General features: G+C 40.7%; 1 protein-coding gene across 2 annotated transcripts in view; it reads right to left on the bottom strand.

Annotated features, from left to right (window-relative positions):
* The window catches only part of myo7ab (myosin VIIAb), a 32,093-nt gene extending 15,434 nt beyond the window's left edge, over nucleotides 1-16,659 (bottom strand). For both annotated transcript variants that reach the window (XM_076101257.1, XM_076101258.1), the window contains exons 1-28: nucleotides 16,642-16,659; nucleotides 14,657-14,770; nucleotides 14,347-14,499; nucleotides 12,433-12,617; nucleotides 11,705-11,826; nucleotides 11,299-11,441; nucleotides 11,067-11,180; nucleotides 10,529-10,682; nucleotides 10,299-10,375; nucleotides 9,713-9,832; nucleotides 9,350-9,492; nucleotides 8,981-9,191; nucleotides 8,654-8,789; nucleotides 8,173-8,279; nucleotides 7,018-7,155; nucleotides 6,505-6,663; nucleotides 6,090-6,182; nucleotides 5,834-5,928; nucleotides 5,246-5,330; nucleotides 4,908-5,126; nucleotides 3,635-3,952; nucleotides 3,239-3,448; nucleotides 2,918-3,094; nucleotides 2,735-2,824; nucleotides 2,002-2,129; nucleotides 1,312-1,438; nucleotides 926-1,045; nucleotides 25-198 (exon numbers count right to left, since the gene is read on the bottom strand). In XM_076101257.1, coding sequence (XP_075957372.1) covers nucleotides 25-198; nucleotides 926-1,045; nucleotides 1,312-1,438; nucleotides 2,002-2,129; nucleotides 2,735-2,824; nucleotides 2,918-3,094; nucleotides 3,239-3,448; nucleotides 3,635-3,952; nucleotides 4,908-5,126; nucleotides 5,246-5,330; nucleotides 5,834-5,928; nucleotides 6,090-6,182; nucleotides 6,505-6,663; nucleotides 7,018-7,155; nucleotides 8,173-8,279; nucleotides 8,654-8,789; nucleotides 8,981-9,191; nucleotides 9,350-9,492; nucleotides 9,713-9,832; nucleotides 10,299-10,375; nucleotides 10,529-10,682; nucleotides 11,067-11,180; nucleotides 11,299-11,441; nucleotides 11,705-11,826; nucleotides 12,433-12,617; nucleotides 14,347-14,499; nucleotides 14,657-14,770; nucleotides 16,642-16,659 — 3,930 coding nt within the window. The remainder of the gene's footprint in view (nucleotides 1-24; nucleotides 199-925; nucleotides 1,046-1,311; nucleotides 1,439-2,001; nucleotides 2,130-2,734; nucleotides 2,825-2,917; nucleotides 3,095-3,238; nucleotides 3,449-3,634; nucleotides 3,953-4,907; nucleotides 5,127-5,245; nucleotides 5,331-5,833; nucleotides 5,929-6,089; nucleotides 6,183-6,504; nucleotides 6,664-7,017; nucleotides 7,156-8,172; nucleotides 8,280-8,653; nucleotides 8,790-8,980; nucleotides 9,192-9,349; nucleotides 9,493-9,712; nucleotides 9,833-10,298; nucleotides 10,376-10,528; nucleotides 10,683-11,066; nucleotides 11,181-11,298; nucleotides 11,442-11,704; nucleotides 11,827-12,432; nucleotides 12,618-14,346; nucleotides 14,500-14,656; nucleotides 14,771-16,641) is intronic.
* Nucleotides 16,660-18,018: the final 1,359 nt, after the last annotated feature.

The raw sequence follows: 18,018 nt of genomic DNA, 5'->3' as shown, positions 1-18,018 counted from the left end.
ACTGGTCTAATGTCCTGGTCTCACCTTGTCAAACAGGGCGATGTACAGCGAGAAGCCAAAGCGATCTCTCAGGTTGATCTTGTCGGCCAGAGCGTTGCAGAGCTCACTAGCGGTGGTGGCGGAGTCTGCCAGGAGAGTCTTGGTGGTGCCGTCCATGAATGTTACTGGTAGCATGATGGGCTTCTTAGATTTGGTGGCCTGAAGGGTGAAAAAAGATTGGATTCAATTTAATACCACTTAATAACAAAAGGTTCATTATTATGCCCTTCAAATGTCAAGTTTAGCAACCTTTTCCAGATTTTTCACATTCATGTATGTATGTATGCACAGAAAGAGCTATTCAAAAAATCTTACCTGCATACGTATCTATGTGTATGTGAGTTAAACTTTCTTACATATGCCTATTCCCCACTCCATTAAAACATAACTACTACATACATGAGAACCATGGGAGCTTACATCTCTACTTCTCCCATCAAGAAGAGGAAAGGAGCATGAAACGTTAGTGGAGTCATACAAAACCTGCTCACGTTGGGGTTTAAAATCCGATCTATTAATTCCAAATTTGATAGAATTGGTCTTTTTGAATGTTTTTAAAAACGTTTTAAATACCACATAGAATTCAATCTAATATCAGTTTAATGATCATCACGGCCAACGTATGAGAGCAGGATGAAAAACCAGACATTTTATGTCTGAAACATGATACTGATTCAGTTATTTCCAGCATATACAACAATATTTTACGGTATTAAAACTAATATCGGAAAATATGGGTAAGCAGCAGAATATGGAAAAACAATTATAGATTAAAAGGGCTTTTGCTAAAAAACAACAACACCATTTTATAATGTTTATTGTTGCTTTCTAAGGACTTTTCAGGACCATCCCAACTTAAACACAGAGCATTGAGCATGTTCAGTACCTGTAACTCCAGCCAAGATGGCGGCTGGGTCCTCGTGCGGTTGGCGAACGTCCTCCTCAACCTTTCCTCACAATACGGAGCGTAACCAGGGGGACCGTTGATTAAAAATGTCCGTAAATACTGACAACGGGATGAAGACAAGAAGACAAAAAGAAAGTCAGAAGAAACCTTCAAAGATAAGAGACAAAACTGATTTTTGTGTGTTTTTACTGAACGGGATAAAAGTCATCATGAAATGTAAATTGCAAAATGTGAAGGAAATTCTTTTGATTTTGGCTATTTTCAACATATTTCTGGTCTCTTCAAGTGTTGTTTTTAGCATTAATCTTAATTTCCTGAATGTTTTAATCAATAATTACAAACATATAAATGTGTTTTTTTTTTACTTTGACAAACTTCTCGGAGGGGGCGAAGCAGCCCACGCAGAGAGACAGCAGGATCCATCCGCGGGCGTGGCTGCTCTTGGACGGATTCTGAGTCAGCTGTTTGCAGATCTCACAGTAGATCTCATCCCTGAGTCGGAGAAACAACAGCTGAACTAAACCAGATCCAAAGCGCAGTGTTGTAATAAATTGGTTGATTTACAGCTAAATTAATTATATTTTGCTGGTGCCGTGAAAATCAAAATTATGAATCTACATTATTGTGGTGTCTAACACCACCATCAGGTCAAAATGACCCTTAAAGGAGTACTCCTCCAAATTAATATATGGACTTCTGTAACACTGTAATATTGTCTTTTCTCATTCCCCACATTATTTTTCCTTGTCAAACCCAGGCGCCTACATTAACCACAATGCAACTCCACCACTGACAGCTCAGTCATTTATTCCAGTGCTATGCTAGTAGCTGCTAGTGTAGCCTCGAGCCTCTGTCCTGCAGCACAGATGAGGAGCGAGTGGCAGCAAAGCATTAAGAATATCTAAATAGAAATAGCCAATCTTCTCGCTGATGGTCTTGTTTGCTTATGCAGGTCATATAGAGGCATCAGTATTACATTGAGACGGTTTCATAACCAGTGAAACGTTCCTCACAGTAACTTTAAGATACTAAAGCTGCTGTTGCTTGCAGGTCACCTGAGGGCGGGCCGCAATATGCCGTTGCCGATGATGAAGTGAAGTTTCTCCAGGTTGGAGGTAGGTCGGTCCTCCAGCATGCTGTTCCCCTGGAGACCGTAGTCTCCCTCCGTCAACCGCCTGGTCACCTGACACCAACATCGGAGAAAAAAAAAAGGCTCTTCACCAATCAGAACAGTTGAAATGAACCGGTGTCATCCCCATCTGAAACGATGGGTGCAGTTTGAATATTGTCCCCACACTAATAATGTGTTATAATCTGCTTATAGCACTGTGTGATTATTAAAGTGAAAAAACTTTATTCAATTTATGCTTATAAGTTGTTAAGAAATTTGTTATGATTTGTGTTATAAATCATTATGAAAATGCACGAGTGCTTAACTAATAACTATAATTATAGCGCTCTAAAAGCAGATCATGAGTATGTTTATAAAGCATTATAGACATGGGCGTCATAGAAAGTGATACCTAAGTACTATAACTTTGTGGTCATAATATAAACGAATATGAACATTACATTATTGGGACAGTCCCGTGTTTCTATGTTCAGTAATATTGAGAATATCATATTTGAAATGTTAATACAGAACGGGACACATGAACTCCATGACACAAGGAACGATAAATATCATAATATTTGCTATTTAATCAGAGTTATTCTGAAAGTAGTGCACACTGACTGCTAAAAATGTCAAATGTAAACAGCAATTTCTGTTGCTGGTTTGAACCTCACCTCCTCAGTGATCTTGGATTTCCTCTTCAGGGTGAGCGACACGAGTTTATGTCTCACACTGTTCCTCTTCTGGCTGTCTATGGAACTGTTCTGTAGACACAAACATGATGAACGTTGACCACCTGACCATCAGTAATTCTGTCTAAAAATAATGATTTGAATACAAACCCTTCATCATCTCACCTCTCCCTCCACCTGTAGTTCCTGCAGCTCCCTCTTGTAAGTCCTCTTGCCGAGTGTTTCGTAGATCTTCGTCATGACGGGGATCTTTTCGCTGCCGTCATTAATGACCAGCTGGCATTTGGGCTCCGGTAAGTCCCCCATGAACCTCAACACGGTGATCCACACCGCTAATGCAGCCTGGAGGACAGAACAGGAAGTTTAGATCAGCAGTGAGGTGAGTGAACCTTTCTGTAATGCTGAGCTATGATATTGATCTTCAATTCTAACTCTCAGAACAACCAAGTGGATGTTGGAGAGGTGACGAGGGCTTTTGGCTCTCACCAGCTGGTCTCCTTCGTCCTCGTGAAAAAGCAATGGTTGTTTTAAGGGTCGCCTGATGTAGGTGTGAGTGGAAACACCCTGGAAGTACGTGGCTGCAAACTTGGAGAACTTGTACTCGGACAAATCCTCATCTTCCTCATCTGGTAACGGCATAGCTTCATTCATAACTTCTTCTTCAGCCTCCTCACCGTGAGGAGCTTTCTCCAAATCCTGAGCGTAAAACACACACGGATAGAGATAATAAGTCAATATGTGTTATATATTAATATTTCACACGGAACTATTCTGTCACACTGGAAATCTTAATTTCAGTTATTTCTAGGACAATGTATCATCCAACAGAAGTAGTTCAGTCAGACATTTTTATTTGGACTTCAAAAAACCATTAACACTTACCTCAAAACCAGCTGGTGCCTGTCCGTCCTGGTTGGGCAGCGGCCCGGTGCTCCCCAGGAAGCCAAACATGCGGTCGACCATGTCTGAGTGATCCACGGGCTGCTCCTTCTCCCTCTCCATCTGCTCCAGCAACTCCTTCTTCCTCCTCGACTCCTCCTTTTCCTCCCGGTCCCTGTCCTCCTGCTGCCAGGCCAGTTGGACGAGCCTCTCCTGGTGTTTCCTCTCCGCCTCTGCCTTGGCCCGCCGAGCCGTCATCTGGTATCGCAGCTGCTCCTCCTCGGCCAGGCGCTGGCGCTCTGCTTCCAGGCGATGCTGCAGCTGTGAGGGGAGGAAACAGAGGGGAAGAGGGTTGACAGAGGCAGGTTGGGTGTTATTCTGATTAGCATCTTTTTCTGTTAGCTTTTGACTACTTGTCTGTTTAAAACTAGAGCAGAGGAACTGAAGGGAAACATTACAGGTGTAAACGCAACAGACAGTACTTTAATCTCTATTCAGGTTGTATAAAGGGGCGTCCATCCACTTAACTTCTTCCTTGTCGGGTCACTGGAACTGCAGAGTTGCTGAGGAATATTATTTGATAGTTCTCCGAAAGCTATTTATATCTTATTTAAGCTGATAACAAACTGAGATTAAACAAACATTTACAAAACAAATTATTTATTCAACATTATCTTTCAGAACAGGAATAGAGAAAGAAATTTGCAAGAATGACAGAATAGCAAAGCAACTTTCTTTTTTAAGTAAAAACTTTAAAAAAACACAAACATTTCACATATTACACAAACAGACACCATGCAACCACGTTTAAACTTACTAATTTAGTTAGAAAATCATATATAAAAGAAGGTTTTACGGTGACACATTTTAGGCCAGGATCACACTGGAAACTTTCTTAACATGAGTAAGTCTTTGTTGTTTGGATGCTTTATGTTTAAAGGTCTCTATGTGTCAAACAAAGAGCATTTCACATCGTCTGACAGTGGAATCAAGGACAGGCATAGCGTACGGACATGAGAGTGGTGTTAACCTGCTCATCTAATTCTCTGCAAAAAAAAACCACATAAGCAAAATGCCAAATGATTCTTTAACAGTCTTTTTACGGTCTGATCAGTGCCTAATATTAGAGGAACAAATATAATAAAGTCTCTTTTAGACAAATTAAATCTGTGAAATTCTATTCTGCTTCCTCATGTCCTCAGCACCAACGGCCCTCTCTTTTTGGCATGTCAGCAACATGATATAAGTAGCAGTAGTAAATATAATGACTTTTTACCTCTGCCCTGAGCCTCTGGCAGAGGCGTCTGGCTATCATGCCCCTGGTGTAGGCCTGAAGGGTCAACACGGCACGAAGACGCCGCCAAAATGTCTGCCGGATGAGGAAGCCGCGGCAACGGGCTTGGATGAGAGTAACGCGGAGGCGAGTCGTCCGGTAGCTTCTGAAGTGCTTCCTTGACCTGTAGACGGCCTGCAGGCGCAAGAAGCCAGACTGCATCTAAAAGAGAGGAACGTGTTTCAAAGGTGGAGAGGATATTAGCGTGAATTGGACAGACAGAGACGTTTTTTAACCCATGAAAAACTACAAAACTACACATTGAAGGTGAAAGGACTCACAATTTGGTACTTCTTCCTGCATAGATAACCCCTCCACACCTTCTGGATAAAAGTCACAGCACTCCTCAGTCTGAGCAAGTGATTCCTACGACAGAAGAGGAGACAGAAAGTAGGTTTTAAACCAGACAGTGGTGGACTGTAAGTAAGTACATTTACTCAAATAATGTACTTTGAGGTACTTGTTCTCCACTTGATTATTCCCATTTTATGCACCTATATACTTCTACTTTGCTATATCTCAGAGGTAAATATTGTACTTTTTACTCCACTGCATTTGTCTGCAACTGTTCAGTAAATCTTATATCTCCAGATGTGTTGATGTTGAATGTTTGTAATAAAATGAAGGATGCAGTGTTCCTTTAGTTGTTGAGAAAAGTCTTCTACTTCTTAAGATAAATAAACTGTTTAAAAAGCCTCTTGGATCAGCTGTAAATGCTGTTTATCTGAGCTATACATGGTTCTCCACAAAAATCATATATAAAAGTGAAACAGGGAACATTCTACTGAGCAATCAGTACTATATACTATATATATGTATTAATGTTTTTTGTAGTTGTGTATCAAGCTCTGTCGATGAAAGTCCTTCACCTCTCTATACGTCCACGCACAACCTTCTGGATGAGGATGACTTTGTCAGTAATGCCCTTGTCCCTCTCGATCTCCAGCTGCATGTCGTGGTGGTCCTGACAAGACACAAGAAGACAAAATAAGTACCTCATACAACCCCTCTTCAAAAGACTATCCCTTCAAAGTGACTCCTGCAATTTGTCTTGGGTTGTTGAGGCCTTGTGCTTTGAAAATCATAGACGTGGAGCAACTTTTACTCATACACAAAAACAATAACCTTTAGGAAAATCTTGGTCTTTCCGATCTGCCAGTCATCATGCTTCCCCAGCCGGGCCTGGACGATCTGCTGACACGTCCCTCGTAGGTCGTCCTGGAAGGAGAGAGAACAACGTCAAAGTGAGGACTTCTGGACCAGAAAGACTGTTTTAAAGACGAAGGGCTCCATAGAAACTGTATCATGTCAAAAGATGTGATACTGGTATTTTCTGCATAAAGTAAATATTGCATTACAATCATTCGACAGCTATTCTACAATATCCAACACATACAGCGTGTACTGCTTGGCTGGTAAACGGATAAGTCCAACTGTACTTGAGTTCCTCATATGTTATTTTGTGATATCAAACCAGGAATATCTTAATTAAGGACAAAAAGCAAAAGTAATTTTCCATATAAAAACATTTCTTGCTGACCTGTATGTGAGCAGGTTTGACGCCAGGCATGAGGACTCGGTAACGGTCCACAAACTCCCCAAAGGTGTATCGGATGGGATAGCCGGCCCGCCGTATTCTGATGGTCTCCATCATGCCGGAGTATCGCAGCTGACGAATACACAGCTCTCTGTCAAATAACTGAAAAAAACAACAGAGAAACAGACAAGATTAAGAGCAGAGGTTTCAAGAGCATCAAAACTTCGGAGGACAAAATTTACAAAAGCTGACGTAAAAAGCAACTTAATGTACTCAGAATATGCAATATGGTCGACCTGTACAGGTGTTGAACTATTATGATTTTGCAGAAAGAGTTACATTTTTTGGGAAATACTCTCATTGCTTTCTTGTTGAGAGAAAGATGAGAACAATATTAATGTCTGTGGGTTAAATATGAACCTACAGCAGCTACAATCAGCAGCCGGCTAATTTAGCTTAGCACAAAGTGTGCTAAAAAACAGGGAAAGTCCTGTATTTTGTCTTGTATATGCTCACCATAGGCTTTTTGAGCTCGTTCGGTTTTATACAGCGGACGAAGAACGGCTGACACAAGCTGAGCGTCCTCATCAGCATCTCCAGGGAACGTTTGAACTGACTGCTCAGAGTTGGAGAGCGTTTCCTCGTCTCAGCGCCCTGCAAACACACATAGACACAGTGGAGATACATCAAACTATGTTTCACCAATCTAGATGAACAAATGTCTACAGCCAGATTACAGAAAATGTCTCACTGGCCTGTCAACGGCGCTGAGTGAAATCCATTTTATTTTGTTTTTTAACTCGCTCCTTCCATTTTTCTATCATTGCTGTTTTAGAGACAATCCAGATTCATGTCATTTATGTGACATTTTGTTAATGGTTTGCAGCATGTGAATAAACACTAGACACATTTTAAACACAGTGGTACACAACATAAACATGGGATGCTCACACACGTTATTACTACTGAACACAACAAACGAATGAAACAGGAAACAAGACAAAACCTCTGACAGCTATCTTCACTGTAATTCAAAGCTCCAGAGAAGACAAACAGAAAACACGATAAGTTTGAAAAGCCCCTCAGTTCTCTGGAAGTCTCTCAAATTGTCCTGTCAAAAAGCAATAATTGCTTTCTGAAATGGTTGATGGTCAGAGAGTTCTCTGGTTATTTACCTCATTAACTTAATGCTAAGTTTTTTATCAAATAAACACTTTTTCTCTCTGCTTTCTGCTACAACAACCTGCAGGCCTGTCGGATAAAAAGACGAGCTTAAGGAATGAGGGCAAGCTCTGGATTCATGGGTTTCTATTCAGTCTACATGAACACACACACAGGGTTTTTGAGTGACCACATGTCGCTAAAGGCCGTTGATTACCTTGGGAGCAGGGGTGCTGGGCTGCTGATAGCCACACAGAAACTGATGTGAGAGGAGAAGAAAGAGGACACAGAGATGAGACAGCAGACAGAGAGGAGGAGGTGCGCCATTAGTTAAAAGCCAACACCGTGAGGAGAAAACGCTGAAGGGAAGAACGTCATTATCACTTGAAGACAGCAAACGCCTTTAAAGTCATAACAAAAGTCAAAAAGGAGGTGAGAAATATTAGTCCACCATTACAAGTATTCATGCAGGCAAAATGTAGTGGTGTTACAGTATTTTGTCGGTCTCACCATGGCCACGTCAGCCTGGAAGATCTGCTTGATGAACTTGTTCTTGGACGAGTGGACGAGCTGGATGATGTCGGTGTGGAGGCTGTCTCGGTTTTTCTCAAGGAAGCCTGGAGGGAGGACAGAGAGAGAAAAGTTAAAATACTTATACCACACGCTGAAAATACTCTGTTATGAGTAAAAGTCCTGCGTTGAAAAAAAAACTTCAGTAAAAGTATGTAAGTATTATCAGGAAAACATACTTAAAGTATTAAAACTATAAAAACTCTATTATTTAATTAGATTACGACTACTCATGCATTCAGTTCGACCAAATTTTGGATGGTTCTGCTTCTCTCGTCCCATCTGACCTTTAACCTGATCAGAATCCTCTCAAATTGCAACACAACCCATCACAAACAAGAGAGGAGCGAGAGAAGAAGGAGCACAAAACAAAACATAAAAACGTGACATAATGCTGCAAAATGGATGAAACAGAACGCACCTCTGGTCTCATAATGCACCACTCCAGCAAAGTGTTGGATACCAAACTGGGTTGCGTAGCTGTTTTTAGGTGGGATGTAGTTAGAGTTGAGCTTGTGCTGTGAGTTGAGCTTGTAGAGCATCGTAGCATCAGTTCCCTGACAAAAGACAAAGAAGAAGGCATCAACTATAAAGAAAAGCTAAATAAATCTCTCGACTTCTGTCACTGAATTGTGATTACAAACATGGTTGACACTTCAAATAATCTTGTATAAAGGCCCAGAACTAGCACAGCAAATCAACATATCACTGAATCTATAGACTGGTGTAACTCTCCCTTGCATTGCACCTTCGGGAACTTGCTCTCTTCATCAATGAGGGAGATGATGTTCATGGGTTTGTTGGCAATCATGTCCAGCGCGTCCTGGTTGTCTGTGAACTCGATGTGCTGCCAGCTGATGTCCTCCAGGTTGTACTCCTCTTGCTCCAGTTTGAAGACGTGGCGAACAAAGAACTGCTGCAGGTTCTCATTGGCAAAGTTGATGCACAGCTGTTCGAAACTACGGGGAAGGAAAATCAGAGGAGAGAAAGTACAGCATTAAATTGGTGGAAACAACATTTTTTGACGACACAAACTAGGGTTCAAACAAGATTTTCCTATGTCTGATAAATGGACCTATAATGATGGTTTGTAATCAAATGACCCAGTATGTAGCACCTGTTGACGATGAAGTTCTCAAAACCAAAGATGTCCAGCAACCCGATCGACCTGCGCACGATGTTGCTCTCGCAGGATGGCGGTCTGTATATGGCAGCATTGATCTTATCCACAATCCAGATAAACAGCCGGCCGTAGATCCCCTGGAAGGTGTAACTCATGGTCAGTAAGAAAACTTTGTACGTTTATATTTTTTATTTTTGTTTCATGGGATTTTATAGGCTTATTTTCATCATGATGTGTATATCTTGTACATCTAATCATCCACTTCACTGTAGCAAAGTGAGACGTTTAACCACCGGAGGTCAGCAATAAATGAGAATTTCAGATGCTATTTCAGTTATTTTGCTAAAAGATTGGTACCTTGACAAAGGCGTCCCTGACATCCAGGCCTTGATCCACACTGAGAGGCGTGGCGACACTTTCCCCACGAGTGATCAGGGTGCGTGTGGTCAAACACACCATCACGTCCTTAGGGTCCACCTGCAGCAGAGCACAACAATTAACGTAAGAGAAATGAGTGAAAATGGAGTTCAATTTAAAGCAGCTTCACCATGTGCATCTCTAGTTTAAGACAGAACACCAAACGTGCTTAGTTCTAAATTAGTAAAAACCCGGAGTATTGATAAGGTCCGGAGTAAACGGTTCTGCTATCGGTACTTTAAAAAGTATCGATAAGAGTAGTAGCAACAAAATCCTAACGATACCCATAGTTACAGGGGAGTTTTTTTTTACTTCTAATACTTTAACTACATTTTACTGATTACATACTTTTCCTTTAGTCATATTTTCAATGCAGGACCTTTGCTTGTAACAAAGTATTTCTACAGTGTGATATTAGTACTTTTACTTAAGTAAAGGATCTGAATATTTCCTCCTTCACTGTTTGTAACACTAACACACACACACACACACACACACACACACACACACACACACACACACACACCTCCATGAGTGAAGCAGCAGTAATCAGGTCGGGAGATCTCACAACCACACAGGCGTCCAGGTTGTCATACGTACGAGCTGAGGAAAAACAAAAAGATCATCGTTTTCATCATGCATTATGTATTTACTATGTGACACAATATTAGAAACACATCATCTCCATCAATTCTCTGACACTGTCAGCAAAGGTGGAACCTTATAAGAAAAGTGTAAACGTGCCGCTCATCTTACCCTCGAAGCGCAGGTTGCCCATGTGCAGGATGGCAGCCAGCAGTTTGGAAATCTCCCAGTTCTCCGTCTCGGTGAACATGAGGACCTTCATGGCCGACAGGATGCTGGAGTAATCGCTCAGGTCGTCTCGACCGTCACACGCTGTACATTTACCCTGGAAGGTAAAATACACAGGGATCTTTAATGTTTTCTTTATTAGACACACTAGTGGAGTGGCTTGTTGAACAGCAAGTTGGTTGGAATTGAATCCCAAAATGAGTGCGTTAACTTAGTGTGTCTTGCTCCTATGTCGGCGGTGGTGGGGCCTTTTGCATGTCATAATCCACCCATGAGAAAGATATGATGTTCACGAGTATATTCACTATTTACAATAAAGACAACATGCTATCTGGTCAGTATTGATCAGATGTATATGTATTTTGTATATGTGTTGTAATATATGTATGTGTGTAGTAATAAAAGCTTGATAATGACCTTATATATATATGTGTCAGTACACAGACTGTATGAAAGGTCTCTCACTCAGCTGGAGACTCACCATGGTGAGGTAGGAGTAGTCTGTGGCGAGGCCCAGGCCCAGCTTGGCCTTCATATCCGGAGCCATCCCCTTCAGCATGCAATAAAAAACGTGGTAGTTCCTCTCATCTGGAGCCTGGAGGAGAAGTCAGAAAAGTGGACAAAACTTAACTGAAAAGACCTGAAGTTACGACTTTTTGTCTTCATTGACACGGAGGATGTGTTTGATCTTGAACTACCATCCGGCGTCTCACCTGTCGACACACACGAGACTTCTCCAGCAGGTACTGCTCTATCTTGGCTCCTTCAATCGCCCCTCGCTTGTTGAAATGGATATCGATATACTTCCCGAAGCGACTGGAGTTGTCGTTACGAATGGTCTTAGCATTGCCAAAGGCTGAATGGATCGACAAATCACACGGCGAGTGAGGTGACGGGGGAAAAAAGCACAGAAACATAGCGAGAGCTGGGTAACAGTGGAGTCTGACAGTGTACAGTTCAAAGTTTATTCCTAAAAATGGAAAATAATTAAATAAAATCTACAATCCATGCAAACTCCACCTGCTGCAGAAGATCATTTGATACGATCGAAATCTCCAGAACAGCTAGATGTGACATGTATGTGAATTTACAGTGTAAAAAATACAATGACTGTCTGACCCTCGAGGATGGGCGTGGCCTCCAGGACTTGCTGCTCTATCCAGGAGTGTTGTCCGCTGATGGCAGCGAGGAACTGCAGAATCAGCTTTGTGCTCTCTGTTTTCCCAGCTCCAGACTCACCGCTGTCACACAGAGAGGACCATTACACTCGTACAACACAGACACACTCTTTCCCAAAATTCAACATTTTGGGGACAACACTTATTCGCTTTTTTGCAGTCAGCTAGATTAGTAGAAGGAAACCGCTCAAATGTCTTTACCAGGCTTTGCCAGGCTTTAATTAATAGGCTTTAGAAATGCTGTTAGGTGCATTTTGTTACCTTTGGACAGAGACAGGTGGGCAGTTTCCCCCTGCTTCCATTCTATGTGCTAAGCTAAGCTAACTGGCTGCTGGCTGTAGCTTTATACTGTATTTAGCGTACAGACATGAGATTGGAATCGTTCCTCTGATCTATCCGTCAACAATAAATCAAGTTGGGTTACTATTTACAAATAATATCCTGAAAAGATGCAGGAGTTGACTATCAATGACAGAAAAATGACAAGACTCTTTGCAGCACATATCAATTATTTGTATCAAGGAAACTATACATACATTTTAATATTTGATGTTGTGTTTAAACAGCCTTTTTAACCGTCATTACTTATGTTGTTTAACTGGTATATGAATGTCGTATATGTGCTTCTCTTTGAGCCCATCTTAACTGCATGTTCTTCAGTTCACACACCTGATGATGCAACACTGGTCCTTGTTGTTCCGCTGCATGTTGAAGTAACAGTTGTCTGCTATGGCGAATATGTGCGGCGGCATCTCGCCTATCTTCCTATTGGTGTAGAGGCGGATCTGGTCTGGAGTGTAGATGGGTAGCAGCTGGTAAGGATTGGCTGCTACCAGGATTGAGCCGGTATACGTCTGTGGGAACCCAAAAAGCAGAAGAGCATATGTTATGAAAGAATATATTAATCAAGCATTTTAGAGAGAATATCTCATACCCAACTCTCTGAAGACACTATTCATTTCACTGTAACGGCATGTGGCTATCAGCGCTGATCTTTGTGGATTGGAACGTTTTTGCAATGCTTTGAGAATTACATGTTGTTGTTTTTTTTAATTATTTCTGCAGGTTTAGCGGTGAATTCGCCCGTCAGAGTTCATTGCATTAATCACATGAAACTGTATTTCTTGTAGCAAATTTAAACTTTCTAAAAGCATTGCAGAGATTAATTATCAGAGCTACATTCATCCAAATGTGTTTCAAAATGCTTTAAAAGCCAGAGCAAAAATGAGTGAGTAGGGCTACACAAGCAAGAATTAAAGTCAGTCATTAATAAAGCGAAAAGTTGCACTGTAACACAAGGAAACCAAGAAAAGCCATGAAGTAAACTTTCACCCAGGTTAAAATTAAGATCATGACAGTTTAGTCTTTATGAGAGATTTATCAACCTTCTCATCTAACTCTGCTCATCTGTAAATCTGTTTTTTATCATTTACTAAACCATCTCTGTCATATGGTAGTGTTACGTTAACGGTTCCCAGAGTCTAAACTAAACATAAAGATGCATTAACTTTCTTTGCACCACAGAGCTGCAACAAACCTCAATAAAACACCTCTCTCCCTGGCTTTAACTACCTTCTACTGTGTATTTAAAACATTATGTTTTCGACTACTTTTCTTAACTGAATGTTTAATTTTAAATTGCTTTAAAAGTTGCATTTCAATGATTTATTTCTTGATTTGACTTATGTGTAAACTTATGTTGAAGCACCTTCATGTATAAAGTGTGCTACAACAATAAACTTCATGATCTTGAGCTAATTAGAGTAAAATAAAAAATAGAAATCTGATCCGTGGCTGCTCTCACCACCCACAGTTACAGCAGTTACATGTTAAATACAGCAAATATGGAGAAGAAAATATGTTAGGGGGATGTGGCATCGCAGAGGCGTGTTAGCTCTTTTTTATTTGTCACAACTAATTTTTCTATTTGAACTTCATACTCACCCTTCCACCACAATTTGTCTACATGGAGAGAGAGAGAACAACAACTATTATAGAACTAACTGGGACGCACTCTCAAAAGGAATACAAAACTAATTTCATGTTTTTAGGAGCTTTCCCCTCTTGTGACAACTGAGCTGATAAGCACCAACTAATAGACGATATATCCACCGTAAACCTATTTAAGCCTGCTTGGTCTATTAATAAAGCCCCTCAACAGGTGTGACCAGGAGCGGCCACAGATCAGCTCAATTTGGGTGAGAAGAAGAGAAAATTCTCTTACTGTTCCCAAAGTAACCTGATTTGGGGTTAATGCATGTAGAGCATCTAAAACAATTACGAGATAAGGTCTCCAATTAGTTTTTATTTGGTAAAAGTAATGCGCTTCTTTCTATCACCTTCAAAAATAAACCCGTAGTTCTCGGTCAAAGAGCAAAGTAGGGACAAAGTTTATTGCTTTATTTATAGCAACAAGTAAACTCATCTGCAGGGTATTGAAGGTACAAGTAAACAGCTTAACCTGAGTAAGAACTTCACTGGGCTGTGGCCAATTTCCATGTTACTCCCTCCATGCGAGTGAAAAGAAGCTCTCTGACTGTTGATATCTGTGTCCTCTTTAAGAGCAAACAAAGGGGTACTAACATAGATGACGCGTTCATTGTAGCGGATGAGCAGGTTGCGGAGGATGCCGGCTTCGTTGAGGTCGCCCAGGCGGATCATGTCCTCCACCCCGTGGATGGAGGTCGGGTGCATGGGCTTGATGTTGGTGGCATTCTGAGGGGAGATCCAGTGTTCCTGCGAGAGAGAGGAAGATTAGAGACCCCTTTTTTTATCATTGAATGAACTGATGACCCCTTAGTCAATGCATAACAATAATAGTACAGAACAACTGATAAGCTGTACAATTAACCCAAAAACTGAACGCTATAATGCAGTAAGTTTGTGTACTTACCCTCCCTTCATCATCCAGAACCTGGATCTGTCCAGAGTCGCACAGTTTGACCACGGCTCCCACGGGGACGTCGAACTCTCGGCCCGTTTTGAGGTCCAACCACACATAGTCCCCCTGGATTATTATTAAAAAAACAACACAGCTCCGGTTAAAAATGGAGGATTTCACCCAGAGTTAAATTTAAAAGAGGAAATAAAAGAGAAGGTGCCAAGTCACATACAAGGAATAGTTTCTTGGTGCTTGATAATAAACATAGTAAGACAAGAGAAACTAAAACCAAAAAAGTCAAAAACAGAAATAGAAAATAGAATAAAATAAAAGACAATATAAAATATAGTAATATATGTCTGTTTTAAAAATGAAAAGAGCTGTCCAGTCTTTAAAACGAAAACGATGGAATGTATAAAAGTTAAAAGTATTGAGAATGTGTGCATGTAGAGATAATAATCCAAAGATGTGTGTGTTAATGTAACGCAGGTGTGGAGGCCCATCAAACTGCCCAAAAAAATAACTACCAACAAGTTTTCACAGCAGCCAGAGGTGAGTGTGAGCTCGTGGTTATGTGATATCAGGTCTTTGTGCCTGTGATTATTAGATTTTGTATGTTGAATCATTTATATCAAAGTTGCACCACGCACTCAGAATTGCCTACTTGTTCAGCTGCCAACTCCCTGAATGGGAGGATTAAGTCTGAAAAAGGCTTAAATCTGACGACTTCAGCCCATTATGGATGTGACGTAACCCCTGACCGACCATAGGGCTCGATAGAGGTCTTCATTCAGAGGGGAGCAGCTGATAATCTTATTTTATGCATCAGTCCAATTTGTTTATACTGTAGCAATAACTACCAGATAACTCATAGATTATGCCCCTTTGAGAACCAGTTTACTGTGAACATGTTAACGTATTTCCCAAAACAAGTGAAAAAGTTGGTGAATGAAGTCGAGAAAGCGTGTTTAAAAAATTAAATAATAAAAAAACAAGCTGACTTTGAGGGAAACTGGAAGCAAGAAAGTCTGAATTACAGTCTGACAGTTTAAATTAAATACAATTATGCGTTGGATAGATGCTTTTTAACCTTTGATTCTTAAAGTGGATGGATATAGCTTGAGATTTAACGTGGGGTAGACATGGGATAAGGAGCCATGGGTAATTAGCTGAATAGCTGCAAATAGACAGTCCCAAATATTTATCACCAGTAACTAAGTGAGAACATATGACTTTTCTTTAGTCAGGTGAATTGACCCTTTAACATTTACATAAGGATTTACATCCTGATTTTGCTTTATAATTAATCCATTCTATTCTTATATGCTGTATCTGATTTTGCTGTTGCAACAATCTCATTTATATATCAGGTGCCATCTAATCTTTTACAGATATTATAATTGAACATCCGCTTATCTGGGTTTTAAGAAAGCTTTCATTAACAGTGTCACCTACAAAAGGTGATTTAGTGAGTTTAGCGGCCCGGAAAGGAGCAACTTTCTGCCGTCCTTCAACACTCGACACTTGAAACAGGCTATAAAACCCTCAAAATGCTGCTCTGTGTGTCGTTCCTCAGAAGGTCAGTCCAGGATTGTTTTTCTATAGTTAGCAGCCAAATCACCCAAGTGTTGTGTTGGAACAAAAATATATATTTATAATACTGTTCTTTAACTATGCAGCTTTACCCTGCAATACACGAACAATGCTGCTCCTATATTTTCATGTTTTCTATGGATCATCCGCCAATGAGGATACTGACTTACAGCTTTAGCCTCATCTTTAGCCCTACTAAGTTGCCCTACTTTTTATTCAATGCTTATTTTATAAGCATTGCTTGTATATATTTTTTATTTCCTGCTGAGATTAATAAAGTACTTCATTCCTCCAGGCCTAACAACAGAATGACTGTAGATGAGATGAGGAAAATAACAACAGGGTTTGAGATGAAAGCAGCTACTCAGCAGACATCGAGCCGTTTCCCCCCCAACACGACTGACCTGCTGCAGAATGACCATGGTTCAGACTCAGGATGATACCAGGACATCAGAAGTCAACATGTGTGGGCTCTGCAGAGGAGACAAGTCACAAGCATCATCAGACTGAAAGAACAAACAGCTTCCACAGAATAAATTATACATACATACATACAAAAAACGAATTACAATAAAAGAACCCCCAAGCAACTGCTTATATCCCTTAATGGGTAGGACTGGCTATGAACAGGCCACACAAAAAAAAACAGGTTAAGTTCATACCACACAGTTATATTAGAATATTAGACATAGCAGGGTTTGAGCAGAGATAATCAGCCATGTGGTTTAGCAGGGTATAGGAGACGGAAAGGGGGGGTTGGGGGTATAAAGGGTCTGGTGGGGGATGTTAAAGGCTTACTTGGATTCCTGGGGCTAAGCCCATTGCTTAAGTACAAGCCATAGTTGTTACAGTTATGACTGCTTGATCATTTTCTCCCCCACTGAGCAGTCTTTCCTTTGTTACCCTCGCAGTGACGAAGCTGCAGTACACTGTACACAGTTTACAATGGCGTTTCTGATTCCAGTTATCTACGTGAAGCAAAGTAGGAGAAGTACTTTTCTTTACACTGGGACATTCTGCAGTTATAAACATAGCATACTTGAAACTAACATTTTTTTAGTAAAGTTAAAACAGAAACTAACTGCTGCAGTCCATGATTGGGTAAAACAGAGCCCACGTTGGAGCTATAATGAGTCAAATAGATCAGTTTGAATGAACTATTAAAACAGAACTGTATGGTTTGGATGAGAGCTGAAAGGGAACTGAGGTGACCTTTTCCCTGCTAATCCCTTTAAAAAAATACAAACAAGTTGGCAACACAAATAGCTTGAGAGACTAAAAAAACAAACCCAGACTGTATGTGAGATGAAGATGCCACGAGGGGAGGGGATAAGTGTATTAATGATCCATAAGTGGTCCAATAAGCAGATTAACATTTAGTTGGATGTGCCACACAAACAAATCAAAGAAATCTGGATTCAAGACACATTTTATATGTAAAAAATAAACCACAGATTCATCTTGAACAGGTGCAGGTGCACCTTTTGGAGAGCAGCAGTGCAGATATACAGCATGCAGTTCATTTCTAGTCAAGTTCATCCATATGCAGCAAGTCACAATGTGTTCAGCTAAAGCCAAGACATAAGCTGAGCTGCAGGGTGCCAATCTGGCAACCGTCCCAAACACAGACCTATAGATCTGTACTTTACAGAGTGGCCCTCCCTGTATTCACAACCCCTCACAAACCCAAATGTACGGAGTGTAAAGTATGCAAACTATTAACGCACACACACATTAGCCTAAACTTCACAATCACTTCTTTTGCTGTCAAAGTCCCACGC

This window comes from Anarhichas minor, unplaced genomic scaffold (assembly GCF_050575085.1).
Source record: "Anarhichas minor isolate MPS153535 unplaced genomic scaffold, ASM5057508v1 ptg000027l, whole genome shotgun sequence".
NCBI lineage: Eukaryota > Metazoa > Chordata > Actinopteri > Perciformes > Anarhichadidae > Anarhichas > Anarhichas minor.
Note: the sequence above shows the minus strand (reverse complement) of the source record. Positions and strands in the feature narration are given on the sequence as shown.